This window comes from Callorhinchus milii, unplaced genomic scaffold, assembly GCF_018977255.1.
Source record: "Callorhinchus milii isolate IMCB2004 unplaced genomic scaffold, IMCB_Cmil_1.0 Scaffold4, whole genome shotgun sequence".
NCBI lineage: Eukaryota > Metazoa > Chordata > Chondrichthyes > Chimaeriformes > Callorhinchidae > Callorhinchus > Callorhinchus milii.
In genome coordinates this window covers 62,867,147-62,882,136 of record NW_024704745.1, presented here as the reverse complement: position 1 = coordinate 62,882,136, position 14,990 = coordinate 62,867,147, and the positions used below count along the sequence as shown (strand labels likewise).

Below are 14,990 nucleotides of genomic sequence, written 5' to 3'. Positions count from 1 at the left end.
AGGAAGCTTGCAGAGTTCCTGATACCTGCCATCCACCTAGTGAGGGCTCAAATCTATGCTTGTCAGATGTCAAATGACCAATTAGTGACTCTTCTTCTTGGGTAGGAGTTAAGCAGGGATTGCTTGGATCTGAAATGGCTCTAAGGTGACATGCTTGGCAACAGAATGTTGCATGGTCTCCACTCACAGACCCATTACACTGCCCCACTCTTACATCGACTTGCCCCAAATAACATCCCTCACAGGCACTTTTTCACTGGCTGTTCCCTGGCAAACAAATCTTGGTGCATGCATGCTCGGTTCTTGTGGTGCCCCACAGCACACTATCTCCTCTTGGGCCACATGTTACTTTTGGTTCATCCACCTGGTTTTCCCCTGCTACTTGCCGGAGAACCTACCACAACCTGTGCCAAACTAACAACAACAACTTGCATTTATATAGCATCCTCCACGCCGGGTGGCGTCCCTGAGTGCTTCGAAACTAACCAGACTTGTTCCATAGTTATGTTGTTTGTGGCATGTTGGCCTCCTCTTGAGTCTCTTGTCTGCCTTTCCCCACAGCATGTGTGAGAGGTCTCTCATGACCTGACTTTGATAACACACCAACTGCATTCCTTGCTGTTTGTGGCTAATGCTCCCTGCAATTCCTGTTTCACAGTTGCTCTCAGAAAAGGATTGCCATAACGTGGGTCATATGATGACCTTTAGAAGGGGCAGCCCATCACTTTCTCCTTGAAAACCTCACACCTTTGGTGGGTTCAGCTGACTTTCATCTGACCTTTCCAAAGGGTCCATCATATCCTATGGTGGGCAATATGGCAGAGACAGAGGAAAGAGGTACTGGTCAGGGACCTGACGCCTAGGTTGCGCACAAGTTTTGTGTGCATCAAACTCACACTTAGTTCTCCCACCATCCCCTCCTCTATCTCTTTCTCTCCATTCTCTCATACATACTCTCTGACTCTTTCTCTGCCTCTCCCTGTTTCCTCTAGATCATGCCATGTTTTAATATGGCACAGCATCTAAACAGCCACTGCTGACATTATTTCCTGCATCTTGTGCATGTGATGAATACCCAAGAAGCACTGCAGATGTCAGAGAAGCTGACATTCATTACTACCATTTGTGGCCAGGTTTCCTGATGTCAGTACCTGGGGAAGTTGGAAAGATAAGAGAGAGAACAATGAGAAGTAGGAGAAAAGAGTGTAGATAAGAGAGACAGTGTTGTTGTGTGTGCCTTGGATTTTATTTGAATAGATAAAGGCACAGAGAGAGAGGATTTTTCTAAATTGCTGCAATATTACTGTAATAGTCAGAATAGTTTAAAAGCTGGAGACACCTTGTGAAACTAGATGTTTCTCATTAGCTTTCAGATGTACCAAAGTAACAATTGAAAGGTGTAATGCTGCTGTTGGGACTGAGCCAGTGTGAGATTGCATGGGAGGGTATCACATGATATTTTTGATTCAAAGGAACACAAGATTGGTCTGGATAAAGAAGGCCTTCAGCCAATCTGATATCGACCCTCCAGTACACCCATCCTATCAATCCCCTTCCCCCTATCACTGGATCAAGCTGCTTTTTAATTTAGTCTAGATTAATTTTGTGGCCTCTACCAACTTTTCTGTCAACCGGTTATAGACGTTGATTAACCTCTGTGTAAAGAACAACTTCCTGGTATCTGTCCTGAAATTGCCCTTTACAATTCTAAACCCATATCCTTGTTCTACTATCTTAATGCATCCTAAAGTATTGATCTTGGTTTACTAACTGAATCCCATATCAAATTGTATACACCTCCTTGAGGTGATCTTGAGGCTCCCTCTGAGTCGTCTTCTCTCAAGCCTGAAGAGTCCAAGCATGTGTAATTGTTCCTCATAGCTCATCCTTCAAACACTGAGGACCATCCTTGTTGCTCTTCTTTGCACTGCCTCAAGGGTGGGGAATCTCCATGTTGCATGGACCAGAACTGTATGCAGTATTCAAAATGCAGTCAGATCAGAGCACTGTACAGCTCAATGTGATGTCTGGGGATCTAAGCTTAACTGATTTAGGAATATAGCCCAGCATTCTGTTTGCATTGTTTATTGCTACTTCACACTGTTTTGACATAGTAAGCAAGGAGTCAACTAACAACCCATGATTTATAATAAAATAATCCTTGCATTTGATATAGCGCCTTATCATGTCTTCCAGACATCTCAAAGAGCTTCACAGAATATATTGCAAAGTGAATTGACTGTATATTTTTTGGGCGAAACGCAGCAACCAAATGTGCACAGCAGTGTCCCACAAACAGTCATGGATTGAGTGACCATATTTTTTAAGGCATTATTTTCCCCTGGAAAGCGATCTGCCAACTAACTAACAAACGGGTTCCGACTTACTGCTAGGTAAACAGAGTACCAATTGGAGCTCACCGCTCACTCCACTCTCATCCCACTCGCTGGAAGATGAGCCCAGACTAGCCAAGCTCTGAGAGGCAACACATCAGATCTCTTTCAGGAGAGGACCCGGATTTGATTCCCGGGAGGGGCGAAACCTTGGGCAAGTGTCCTTACTCCACATACCTCCATTTACCTATATCAAATGCAAATAGGAGCCCAGTTGTTAGTCAATTGGCAGATCGCTTTTCCTAGGATAATAATTCCTTAAAAAACAAATAAATGGTTACTCAATCCACGATTGTTTGTGGGACACTAGTGTGCACAATTGGCTGTTGTGTTTTGCCCACAAAATACAGTCAATTCACTGTACAGTATATTCTGTGAAACACTTTGAGATGTCTCGAAGTCGTGATATGATGCTATATCAAATGCAACGATTATTGTTCTGTGAAGTGCTTTGTCTCGAAGATGTGATAAAGCGCTATATCAAATGCAAGGATTATTACATTATTATCTCATCCATGGAGTACTTGTATATCGCATTCTTGGATCCTTTATGTAATATCTTGTATTTATCAGTATTAAACATTATCAGACCATGTGCATAGCCTATCAAGCTCTCTTTGTAGGATCTTTGCTGCTTCCTCTGTTTCACAGTTCCCCCTAACTTGATGTTATGGCAAATTTAACTCTCTTACACTGATGTAAAAGTCCAGGTCAATAATATCTAATTATAGCTGCCCTAACAAAGACCCTCTGCTTCATTCCCTTTAGCCAATTTTGAATCCATGTCCATATCTTGGCTTTAATACCCAGTGACCACAATTTGTGAAGTAATCTGATTGTTAACAATCATTTTAGGTTTCTCTAGAAATATCTGGGATAGAATTTTTTTCTAACGGATTTATTTCCTAATAAATAGGCTATGGTATTCATTATTTTGTTTCGTTGAGGCTCCTCAAAACTACCTAATCCAAAACACTGTGGTGTTATGTATATTCATGGTAACACTATTAGAATAGTTAATAGTCTAAAACCTATCCAATTTCTTTTGATTGCATTTTGTCAACTGCCTGTGCAGAAGGGAAGGAATCCGATAAGTGTGTGTGAGAAGTTGGGGGGTGGGGAGGTGGAGGGGGATTGTTGCTTTACTGAAATGATTGTGTCGATTTCATCACCTGTCTTCGTTGAGGCTCCTCAAAACTACCCAATCCAAAACACTGTGGCGTTATGTATCTTCATTGTAATACTATTATAATAATACTCTAAAATAGTCTAAAACCTATCCAATTCAGAAACTTCAGTTTAATTAGATTTTTTTGAAAATGTACACACATTCAAACAATACTGTACAATAGGATTTAAATGAAACATTGGTAAAATGTTGGTTAAAAACAAAAATTCCTGAAACACCTCACTTTATGTAATTAATTTTTCCTTGTTCAATTTATGATTGAATCTCAAGCGGATGGAAAGGAAGGTGACTGTTTGGCTGTCTTGGAAGATTCAGGACTTGACTCAGTGTCCTCGAATCCTATCATGTGAGCATCAGGAGAGTCATTTTGTGTTGGATTCACTTGCACTAGCTCGGATTTTTTGCCATGCTTTCTCATGCTCATCCTTTCTATTTTTACTTTTTCCGATCGTGAAACAAGATTAAAAATGTCATATTTTTCTGGCAAGATTTCATGTTCAAACAGGAACTTGGTTAGAGAAGAAACAAGAATGTTGGTCAAAAAGGAAACTAGCATTGCTATGGTTTTAAAGGGGAATGTCTGAACATAGACTTCTCTATTTGTATAGATATGATTTATGTAACATCCAGGATAACAAACAAATGGCTTCAGGTGTAAATATGGTTCACCTCCACTAATTCGTAGCAATAAACCAATTATATATCCAGCAATGGAGCCATATGTGTTAGTTACGTTGATGAAGAGTACTGATACCAACTGAGGAAAGACAATAACATAAACCAGATCCGAGCTCAGATACCACAAGCCATAGACAGATTTGGCTAGCAATGCCAATGATGTTGAAGCTGCTCCAAACATGAATATGCTGATTCGCATAACCCACACGATTTCTTTGTCTGTAGCCTGCAACAAATAAGTTATATTGTGAAAAAACATCACTTGTGGTGTAATGAATTTAATAAAATTAATACAATATTTTTTTTCAAGTTATTCGAATAGTATTAGCTGAGAACTGATTCTATTTGTTTCCTCATACAGTGTACCTCACTTATATTATAAACATACATAATCTTTTCATTTATAGTGCCTTCTCACATCGTCAATGTCTCAAAGCATGTCACGTGATTTACATCTGACTGTATATTTGTAGATACAACAACAACAATAAGATTACCTTTGTATAGCGCCTTTCACGTCGGGAGGACGTCCCAAGGAAGACAATTTGTGAACAACAATATCCCACAGTCATGAAGTGAATGACTAATTTATGTCAAGAATCATTGGCCAGGGCACCAGAAGAAATTTCTTTATCTTTTTGAATATTTACTCATGCATGGGAAATTTCCATAGTCACTACAAGGTATTAAAAAGAACAAACAAACAAACAAACAGGGCCCAAACCAACTTCATCTATAATACCTGTGTGAATTATTGTCTTGAAGCCTGAGCTTACCTGCTGTCTGAATGCAAGACTGTAGATATTTCGAGCAAACATAGAACTTGCTGATAGAATAGAAGAGTCTGCTGATGACATCACGGCAGCAGAGACAGCTCCAAGGCCAAAGAAGGAAATGTATGGTGGACAATGGTGCTGCAGTATTATTGGCAAAATCATATCACTCTGATTCCTGTCCATAGGGGTTGGTAATCCATAGGTGGTCTGATTCCAGTCTATATAGATCAAAAGAACATTTGAATGTAATTTGCTCTGCAGAAAAAAATGGTTTTAAAATTATACAAGATTTGGAGACTGTGCAGTAGTAGATTTGTTTGACACCTTTGCAAATAACTCTTGTGATAGTCTGTGATAATTTGATGCAATGTATTTTTCTTTCATTTAAAAAAGTTATTAGCTAGCTACTTTTATCAAATAAAAATATATATTTGCATTTGATATACACCTTGTCATGTCAAAGCACATTTAATAATAATAATAATCCTTGCATTTGATATAGCGCTTTTCACGTCGGGAGGACGTCCCAAAGCGCTTCACAGAACACACTGTAAAGTGAATTGACTGTATATTTGCGAGCGAACGCAGCAGCCAATTGCGCACAGCAATGTCCCACAAACAGTCGTAGATTGAAAATGACCAATTTATTATTGTTTTTGGTTTTGGAGGGATTATTATTAGGCATGTGGAGTAAGGAAAATTGCCCAAGGTTTCGCCCTGCCTGGAATTGAACTCAGGTCTCTCGCTTGCAAAGCGAGTGCTCTAACCACTGAGCTACAGGATCCACATTTCACAGTAATTGAGGACTTTATGTCCGACAGTAATAATAATAATAATGCTTGCACTTGTAAATTGCTGTGTATTCCAGTGCTCCAAGACACGATCACCTGTGAAGGCTGTCCAGGCTATACAGTCATGTGCAACAGTCCTCAAGGCTCTATCCTTGGTACTCTCCACTTTAATATCTACATGCTCCCGCTCATGATATCATCCGCTGGCATTGGCATTAACCCATATGTATACAGATGACACCAACTCTATCTCTCCACCTCTATCTTCAATTCCAGGAGCCACTGCTGTTCTGACCATTGCCTGTTGGACATAAAGTCCTAAATGAGAGCTAACTTTCTCCAATTGAATGTCAACAAGACTGAGGCTCTTCTGCTTGGCTCTCATCAATACCTTCTCACCTCAGGCACTGACAGCATCAATTTGTATGGATGCACTTCATGATTCCAGTGTGGAACCTCGGTATCTTATCCATCTCTCAACTGTCCTTTAAACCCCACATCTGTGCTCCAACGCATTCAGCTTACCCCCCACCTCAACAACATTATACGTCTCTGCTACTACCTCTCCCTCTCTCCTCAGGTCACTGGGACCCCTAACCATACTTTTAGCACATGCCAACTCTCTGCTCACCAGATTTCCCAATTCTTCCCTCCTTGAGGTCTCCAAGCCTTGCACCTAATACTTTCCACAATTAGGTAAGCAACAACAACAACAGCATTACATTTATATAGTGCCTTTCACATCAAGAGGACAATCCAAGGTGCTGAACAATCAGTGTTTTGGACCTGAGCCGGGGGGCAGGATCGGGGAAGATGGAGCCCACGAGGGGAAGGAGGGTCACCGAAGGCATGGTCGAGGAGGAGGTCTTGAAACTGGGGCAAGGGAGGAAGGAGTTGGGGAGGCCGACAAGCAGGGAGTTTGCGTATTCGAGCCTGGATGTTATGAATGCATGTATGAGGGTGTCGGCGGCCTGTGGTGTGAGACAGTGGCAGAGCCGAGCAACATTGCGGAGGTGGGGGAAGGCAAAGTGGGTAATGGCACGGATATGGGGTAGAAAGGACAGTTGAGGGTCAAACAAGACGCCTAGGTTCCGGACCGGCTCAGTGAGGTGGAGTGTGGATCCTTGGATGGCGATGCCATTAGCGCTTGAGGTGTGGAGGTTCTGGCAGCAGTCAATCAGGCGGTTCTCGGTCTTGTTGACGTTCAACTGCAGAAAGTTAGCTCTCATCCAATACTTGATGTCTGACAGACGTTCTGTCAGGACAGCAGTGGTCCTGGAGTTGAAGGTGGAGGCAGAGAGAAAGAGTTGGTTGTCATCTACACACATGTGGAAGTTGATCCCATGTCTGCGGATGATGCCACCAGGAGGAAGCATATAGGTAAGAGGAGGGGACCAAGGACAGAGCCCTGAGGAATTTCCCCCAGACGGTGTGGGGCTAGGAGAAGCCATAAAGATGAAGTGGAGACAGTGCGAGAGGTAGAATCTGAACCATTCAAGGACAGAACCATGAAGGTTGAAGTTAGAGGAGAGGCAGTGGAGCAGGATAGAGTGGTCGAAAGGGTGTCCTCCGCAATTCCCTCTCCACCATTCTCGATACCCTTGCTCCCCTCACTTCCCGAACCACCTCCTACTCACGGAAGTCATTCTGGTACACCAGTCACCTCTACTCCTTCAAGGCACAGGTATCAAAGGCAGCAGAGAGGTCAAGGAGGATAAAGAGGCAAAAGGAGCTCTGATCGCAGATGGACAAAATGTAATTTGTCACTTTGACCAAAGCTGTTTCTGTGCTGTGGGCAGCACTGAAACTCGATTGGAGTGTTTCGTGAAGGGAGTGGCGGAAGAGGAAGGAACGAAGCTGAAAAGCAACACTTGTTCCCGGATTTTGGAAAGGAAAGAGCGGTTGGAGAGTAGGGATGGGTCCGGGGAGGGTTTTTTAAGGATAGGAGTGATGACGGACATTTTAAAGGGGTTGGAATGGTGCCAGTGGACAGGGAGAGGCTTATAATGTCTGTAAGCAGGGGTCAAGGAAGTGGAGCTGGAAAGTAAGGAGAGGCGTAGGGAAGGGGTCGAGGGAGCAGATGGTCGGTTTCATGTGGGTTATAGTGGTAGTGAGAGAGAAGGGGGAGACAGGTTTGAAGGTGTGGAGGGACTGGGATGTGAGGGGGAGATGGGGAGGGTGTAGTAGTCGGAAGGGCAGAGGCAGCTGAGTGGATCCCCTCGATTTTGGTTTCAAGGAAGTCCAGCATCTCCTAACAGTTGGCTTTGGAGGAGAGGATGGGCGAGGCATGAAAGGTTGGGCGGAGGAGCTGGTTGGTTATGGAGAAGATGAGCTTGGGGTTGTACATGGCCTCCAAGATTGTCTTGGAGAAGGAAGATTTAGAGGAGGCAAGGGCAGAGCGGTAGGTTTTCAAAATAAGGTCCAGTAACATCTGCCAATGGACTGTTAAATTAGATTTGAGCCAGGTTTGTTGGGTGGCACGCACCTGTGCCTTGAAGGAGTGGGGGTGGCTGGTATACCAGGATGACTTCCGTGAGTAGGAGGTGTTTCGGGAAGTGAGGGGAGCAAGGGCATCGAGAATGGTGGAGAGGGAGTTGTGGAGGAGAGTGACTGAGGAGGATGTATCCCTCCAGGGAGAGAGTGCACATTCCATTCCAACATTCTATCTCTGGAATTTCCATGTCTAGGTGGGATGTATGGAATTCTCAGTTTGGTTTGGATACATAAGTCTTGTTGAATGTGAACAAGACTGAGGCCCTCCTGATTGGCTCGCGCCAGCACCTCGGCACCCCAGGCTCTGGCAACATCAACCTCCATGGTTGCACACTACAACTCATCAAGTCTGTCAGGAACCCAGGTGTCTTGTTCAACCCTCAACTGTCTTTTCTCCCCCACATTCAATCCCCCACATTCAAGCCATGACCCGCTCTGCTTTCCCTCACCACTGTAACATCGCCTGATCCTATCCTTCAGAGGATCCAGTTCAAGATCCTGGTCCTCACCTACAAAGCCCTCCATGGCCTCGCCCCACCCGACCTCTGCGACCTCCTAACCCCCTACCAACCCGCCCGTTCTCTCCGCTCAGCCGGCTCTGGCCTACTCCACGTCTCCCGACCTACCCACCCCACCATTTGTGGGAGAGTCTTCAGCCACTCTGCCCCCAATCTCTGGAATTCCATACCCCAGTCACTCCGCCTCACCCCCTCCTTAGCTTCCTTCAAGTACCACCTCAAGACCCTCCTCTTCGACCATGCCATCCGCCCCCCACCCTTCCCCTCCCCTCCCCCCCCAACCCGGGTCTGAAATGCTATACTCGCTCCAGCACCTTGGGACGTCCTCCAGACTTGCTATACAAATGTAATCTTGTTGTTGTTGTTGATAAGCATGGTGATGGGTCTCCGCATGTGTCAGACACCCGGCTGACCGAAACATACTTTTTCAAAATATCTTACTGTTAAATTATAATAGAATGAAATGGTGGTTTGCTGAGAAAGGTACATTACCAGTTGATGCACCAATTGCACCAAAAATCACAGATGGAATCGCCATTGCCATGCAGCCAAAGGAAGCCAGAAGAGACAAGATTTGTGCAGTGGTTGCAGAGGAAGCTGAGAGAACCCTCTGAAAGTAGGCCTGCCATGGAAGTCCTCCGAACATCTGAAAAAGAGCAGTTATTTATTGTACTGTAAGCTCACTTTTCATTCAGAGTCCTGTAGCTCAGTGGTTAGAGCACTCGCCTTGCAAGCGAGACACCTGGGTTCAATTCCAGGCAGGGCAAAACCTTGGGCAAGTTTCCTTACTCCATATACCTAATGATAATCCCTCCAAAACAAAAAACAATAATAAATTGGTCATTTTCAATCCACGACTGTTTCTGGGACACTGCTGTGCGCAATTGGCTGCCGCTTTTCACCCACAAATATATAGTCAATTCACTTTACAGTCTATTCTGTGAAGTGCTTTGAGACGTCAAGAAGATTTGAAAAGCGCTATATCAAATGTAAGGATTATTATTATTTATATTATTAGTATGTTGCTCATGTGATGATATAAATTGACACACTATGGACGTAATATACATTAATACTTGCATTTATTATTTCATTAAACATTCAGATAACATTATAAGTTATCAATCTGTCCACTCACCCCACTCAGCAGGTTCCAGCCTACTCCATGTCCCCCACCCGGCACGGCCCGCCCCACTATCAGCGGTCATGCCTTCAGCCTCTCTGCCCCCACCTTCCGGAACTCCATCCCACATTCCCTCCACCTCACTCCCTCTTTTGCCTCCTTCAAGGCACACCTCAAGACCCTCCTCTCGACCATGCCTGACCGTTCAGCGCCCTGGGATGCCCTCCCAACATGAAAGGCACTTTACAAATGTAATTTTGTATTGTATTGTAAACAATATTTTCTGGTTAGCCCTGGTCACATATAGAGAATATCGATGGGGACTTTCACCAGGGTAATCTCAGTGCTGTGGGCAGCAGGGAAGCCAGATTGGAGGGATTTGTGCATGGAGCACCAGGAAAGGAAAGAGTGGAGCTGGGAAGCAACAACTCATTTCAGTACTTTGAAACAAAAGGTAAGTTGGAGATAGGGTGGTAGTTAGGGAACAAGGTTGGGTGGAGGGAAGACTTTTTAAGAACAGGAGTGATGACAGCTGTTTTGAGAGGCATGGGGACTGTGCCAAGAGTGGTTTATGATCTGGTTTTTGCCCGACCAACTATCCAGCAAAATATATCTTATAATAACCATGCAACATGTTCGAATCCAGCTTGGACTGTCTTGCATCATAGGGCTTTGACTTTCAAAGCTGGCAACATTTCTACACTTCCAATTCCCATTCAAGAACCAGACAGACTGGTCAACCATCAATAATGTCTTGGATTGCTACACAACACCTTGGGTTTTTCAAATATACTTCGTTGGAGCCACTTCCATTTCAATAAGGCCAGATTAACTTCTCCCAGGAAGATATTCTTACATAGAGCACCCACAGAACCTGAAGTCCAAATCCTGGTTGGAAGTTCGGTGTTCAACCAATCAGTCATATGTGCATATTTTATTATATTTATATAAAATACTTTACAAATAGAATATAAATTGTGTATGTATTGTAATATACATCAGACAAATCTTCCATACCAATAAAAAGAAATTGTCGAGCCACAGAAAGGTATCTGGCAGATGTATCTCCCCGAGCCAAGCATCCTGGTAAACATACTTTGTTGCTGTCAGGGCGATGTTTGTAACTGATGGATGACTCAAGGCACTGGGTACGCTGATCCACTGAGAAGAGAGGATTAAAAGCTTCTATACTGGCTCTCTTCAATGGTGAAACAACAACTTGCAATTATTTAGGGCTTTTCAAGTAAAAACAACATTTTCAAAGCTTTACAACGATTAATTAGAAGTTAAATGATTGTTGTTACAGCAGGTAATGTGAATCAGTAACTTGCTACAAACAACAAGGCTATTGTAGTAGCTAATGTAACTAATTGGTTCAAATATGTTATAATTTAGAGGAGGAGGGAATATAACCAGGTATATCCAGGGGGAAAACTACATGGTTCTTTGAGGTGCTGGCAATGATGCTGGGGAGTGGGTGGAGGGGAACAACAAGGGAGGGGCGGAAGGGTGAAAAGAGAGGGTTCCCTTAACATCAAGGAACATAGAACTGAATAATTGGCTAATGATCTGCAAATAAATAATATTCGACAAAATAATAAATACGGTTTCTTTCAATTATTCATCAAACGCATGCAATACACTTTCAAATAACTGTTAATCTTACCAATCCTATAAAGATGCAGAATAGTTGGACCACATCTGTATAGGCAACCGAGTACAATCCACCCACCAGTGTGTAAAAGACTGCGATCACAGCAGAAACAATAATGGAGATGTTGATATTGATGTCCACAATAACACTCAATGTTGCACCTGGAAAATGGATCTGGTTAATATTCACTTCCCACATACATATTTAATAAACCTTTGTTTGCTTCACCTGAAAATAAAAGCAAATAATTCCATTGACCGACTGGAAGCAATTCACAACAGATATTTTTGTAGAAGGTGCATTCCTAAAATTGTAAGTGAGAATTGAAAATATATCTTCATATAGATTTGTGAAACCCAGCTGCAGAATTATTGAGGTGTTACAACAGGAGCTAGATATTTGGAAAGTAAAGATATGGAAAAATGATAGCGGAATGAGATTAAAAGATCTGCCATGATATAACAGAATGGCCATGATGTTAGAATGGCCTCCTCCTTATTCAATATATGTCGGCATTTCCAAAGTAAAAGCCATTCAATTTTGCATTCTGAGTACTTCAGTAAAAAGACTGAAGATAATAAGACATTTAATTGATGATTGGGAAGAACCTCTTTACCTAATGAGGAGAGAACTGCAGCTGACCAGAACATCTCACCCAACACAGCGGGGATGAAGAGCAGCCCTCCCATCCGTTTGCCATAGATCTTCTGAAAGGGATCCAACATGGTCACATAACCTCTTAACCGCATGGGTTTAGCGAAAAACAACCCCCCTGCCAAATGGAAAAGCAATCTTGTGATTATTCCAAAAATTATATTCAAATCATTAGCAATAATTGAATAAATCATATGGAAACTTGAGTATTAATTAAGCAACTAGGTAGAATTAGATTGGAGATTGATCAGGTGATTCCAAGGATAACTGAAATACTGTTAACTAGTTTTACATTGGGTGACATTGGCAAGTTAAAAGTTGTGTGGTGTGGATTATTGGTGTCAAAGGCTCTGAGACATTTTATGTGAAGAGCGTTATGTAAATGCAACTTGTTATAATTAATTGTAGTTATATGTATGCATAGCTTGTATGCACAGATCGCTTGAAGATATATGTGTAAATTTGGCTGATTCTAATTATTAACTACTTCAGATTTTGTTTTCATACCTACAGCCAAACTAAGTGAATTTCCGATCGGAGCTTGTGCCCATGCCAAGCCGTGCCCAACCGTGTAAACTGCCTCTGCTGTGCCATTGATATAACCACCACCAACCCAGGTTGCTGTAATATGAAATGATAAGTAAGCAATTGCTATAGTCTGGCACCATAATAGTGGAGAGAAGAATCTATAAATTAATGTAACGGCTATACAATTTGAATTATACTGTTCAGAAAAGACAAATTAACGTCAGCTAGATATATGAGATTAGCTTTAGTTCTTATAGCCTGTACAAAACATTAAAAAGAAACAGTGACAGGCAACACATAAAATACATGCAAATGCTCGTCTGAAAGGTCAAACCAGTTATATTAACACTTACTTTAAGAATAATTTCATATTTAGTATCCAAACCAATTCCACCGATATGTCATCTACACATGGCAATTTTCCTGTGTCTGGAGAATTGAAAATGTACTTTTTCACTCTCCTTGGAGGGATTCACCCTGCTTGACTAATTCATGAGAGTAGTAGGCACAGGTTGTCAAGAGCCAAGGCTTGGGAACCCCAGAATATGCATTGGTTTACTGCTGGGATTTAAACAGCTACCACTGCATAGTTTACATAAATCATATAAAGATAACAGAAATAAACATTCAGCTGTTGCATCAGAGACACATTGATTATGATGTTCCAGTTTTTTGTCTTCACTGCCGTTTTGTGGAACAGACTTGTTGACTGCATAACCTGTTCTTGTTCCTGCTTTCCTGTGTGCTCAGGATAATAAGCGACATTAACTTTTTTGAATTAATTCGCAATTCAAAATGTAAAAAGACTTAAAGCAACTTTAAGAACCTCAGAATATGATAAAAGCCGCCTTAGGACTCACCAGTCATGGTGAAAATGCCAACCAATAAGCCAATGTCTCTTCCTCCAACCATTATGGATTCACTGATACCAAGCCCTTTTTTGGTTCCAACATTTTTAGATCTCCAAGCAGCCCATATGCCAACAAACAGGATTAACAAGTAAAATATGATGATGGCTAATACCCCTTCTATGTGAACGCCCATGATCAATGATAAAACGTTGCTAACCCACGGCGATCTGAAGGAGGAAGAAAATATACATAATATTTTTGATTACGGAATAGAAATCGCGTATAAATGATTACAAAACACGACTGTTTATGGGACAAAACAGTGCGCAATAGGCTGTTTTGCCCACAAAATACAGTTAATCCACTTTATAACAACTTGCATTTACATAGCGCCATTCATGCAGGGTAGTGTCCCAGAGCGCTTAAATTACAATATATTCTGTGAAGCACTTTGAGATGTCTCAATGACATAATAAGGCGCTATATCAAATGCAATTATTATTATTATGTTTTAAGTGTTATCAGCAGTTCACCACGAGGTCCAGGTCGGTTTTTTAAATGTCTACTATATTTGCAATACTGTGCAGTGTATCTCACGTTTCCATGTCTGTAACGTGTGTACAAGTATAACCTGGTGGGGAAGGTGTTCCAGTGTAGGATGTTCCTTCCAAAACAGCCCTGTTCAGGAATGGGCTTTAATCAGGAATTCCGCCTCAGAGACAGTGAACTCAACGAACAGACAGACACAAGTCACCAGAAAGGTTGTGATGGCAATTATTGGCGGAGTATCTGCTGTGTGGACGCGGCTCAGGAACACAGCGGCTCGAATCAAAACATCTCAGCTCTGCTCAACCTGATGTAGTTCTGAAGATCGACCGTTTGTAACTGTAACCTGTAACTGCCCGTCTGTGCGAGGGCGGGAACTGGAGATATATATATATATATATGTGTATATAACCCGCCGGCAGCAGCTTTAATGTACAAGATGGGGATCCAGAATTAACCTCATATATAGCTGAACACTGCCGAATACCCGACAACATCTCATCCCGAGTCCAAACGAATAATACAAGGAAATAACTGCTGTCGCCCACGTCCCCATTGCCTTCACGTCGCTCTGCTCCACCTCAGCAATGGCAGGTCAGAAGGGGCAGTCAATCCCAACTGTGAGTGGGGAATAACTCGTGGAATTCCCTCCTGGTGTACAGCATAACACAGTACAGCAAGGCATGGCAAGGCATGGCAAGGCTTGGCAAGGCAAGGCATGGCATGGCATGGCAAGGCAAGGCATGGCAAGGCAAGGCATGGCATGGCAAGGCAAGGCATGGCAAGGCAAGGCATG

At 42.6% G+C, this 14,990-nt stretch overlaps 1 protein-coding gene across 1 annotated transcript; it reads right to left on the bottom strand.

Moving 5' to 3' along the window:
- Positions 1-3,830: 3,830 nt before the first annotated feature.
- On the bottom strand, positions 3,831-13,841 carry LOC103185754 (high-affinity choline transporter 1-like). The gene is made up of 8 exons (XM_007904412.2): positions 13,658-13,841; positions 12,777-12,890; positions 12,232-12,387; positions 11,628-11,776; positions 10,979-11,122; positions 9,331-9,484; positions 5,037-5,254; positions 3,831-4,486 (listed from the first exon to the last, which is right to left on the bottom strand). The coding sequence occupies exons 1-8, from the start codon at positions 13,839-13,841 to the stop codon at positions 3,848-3,850; spliced, it is 1,758 nt and encodes a 585-aa protein (XP_007902603.1). The 3' UTR covers positions 3,831-3,847.
- Positions 13,842-14,990: the final 1,149 nt, after the last annotated feature.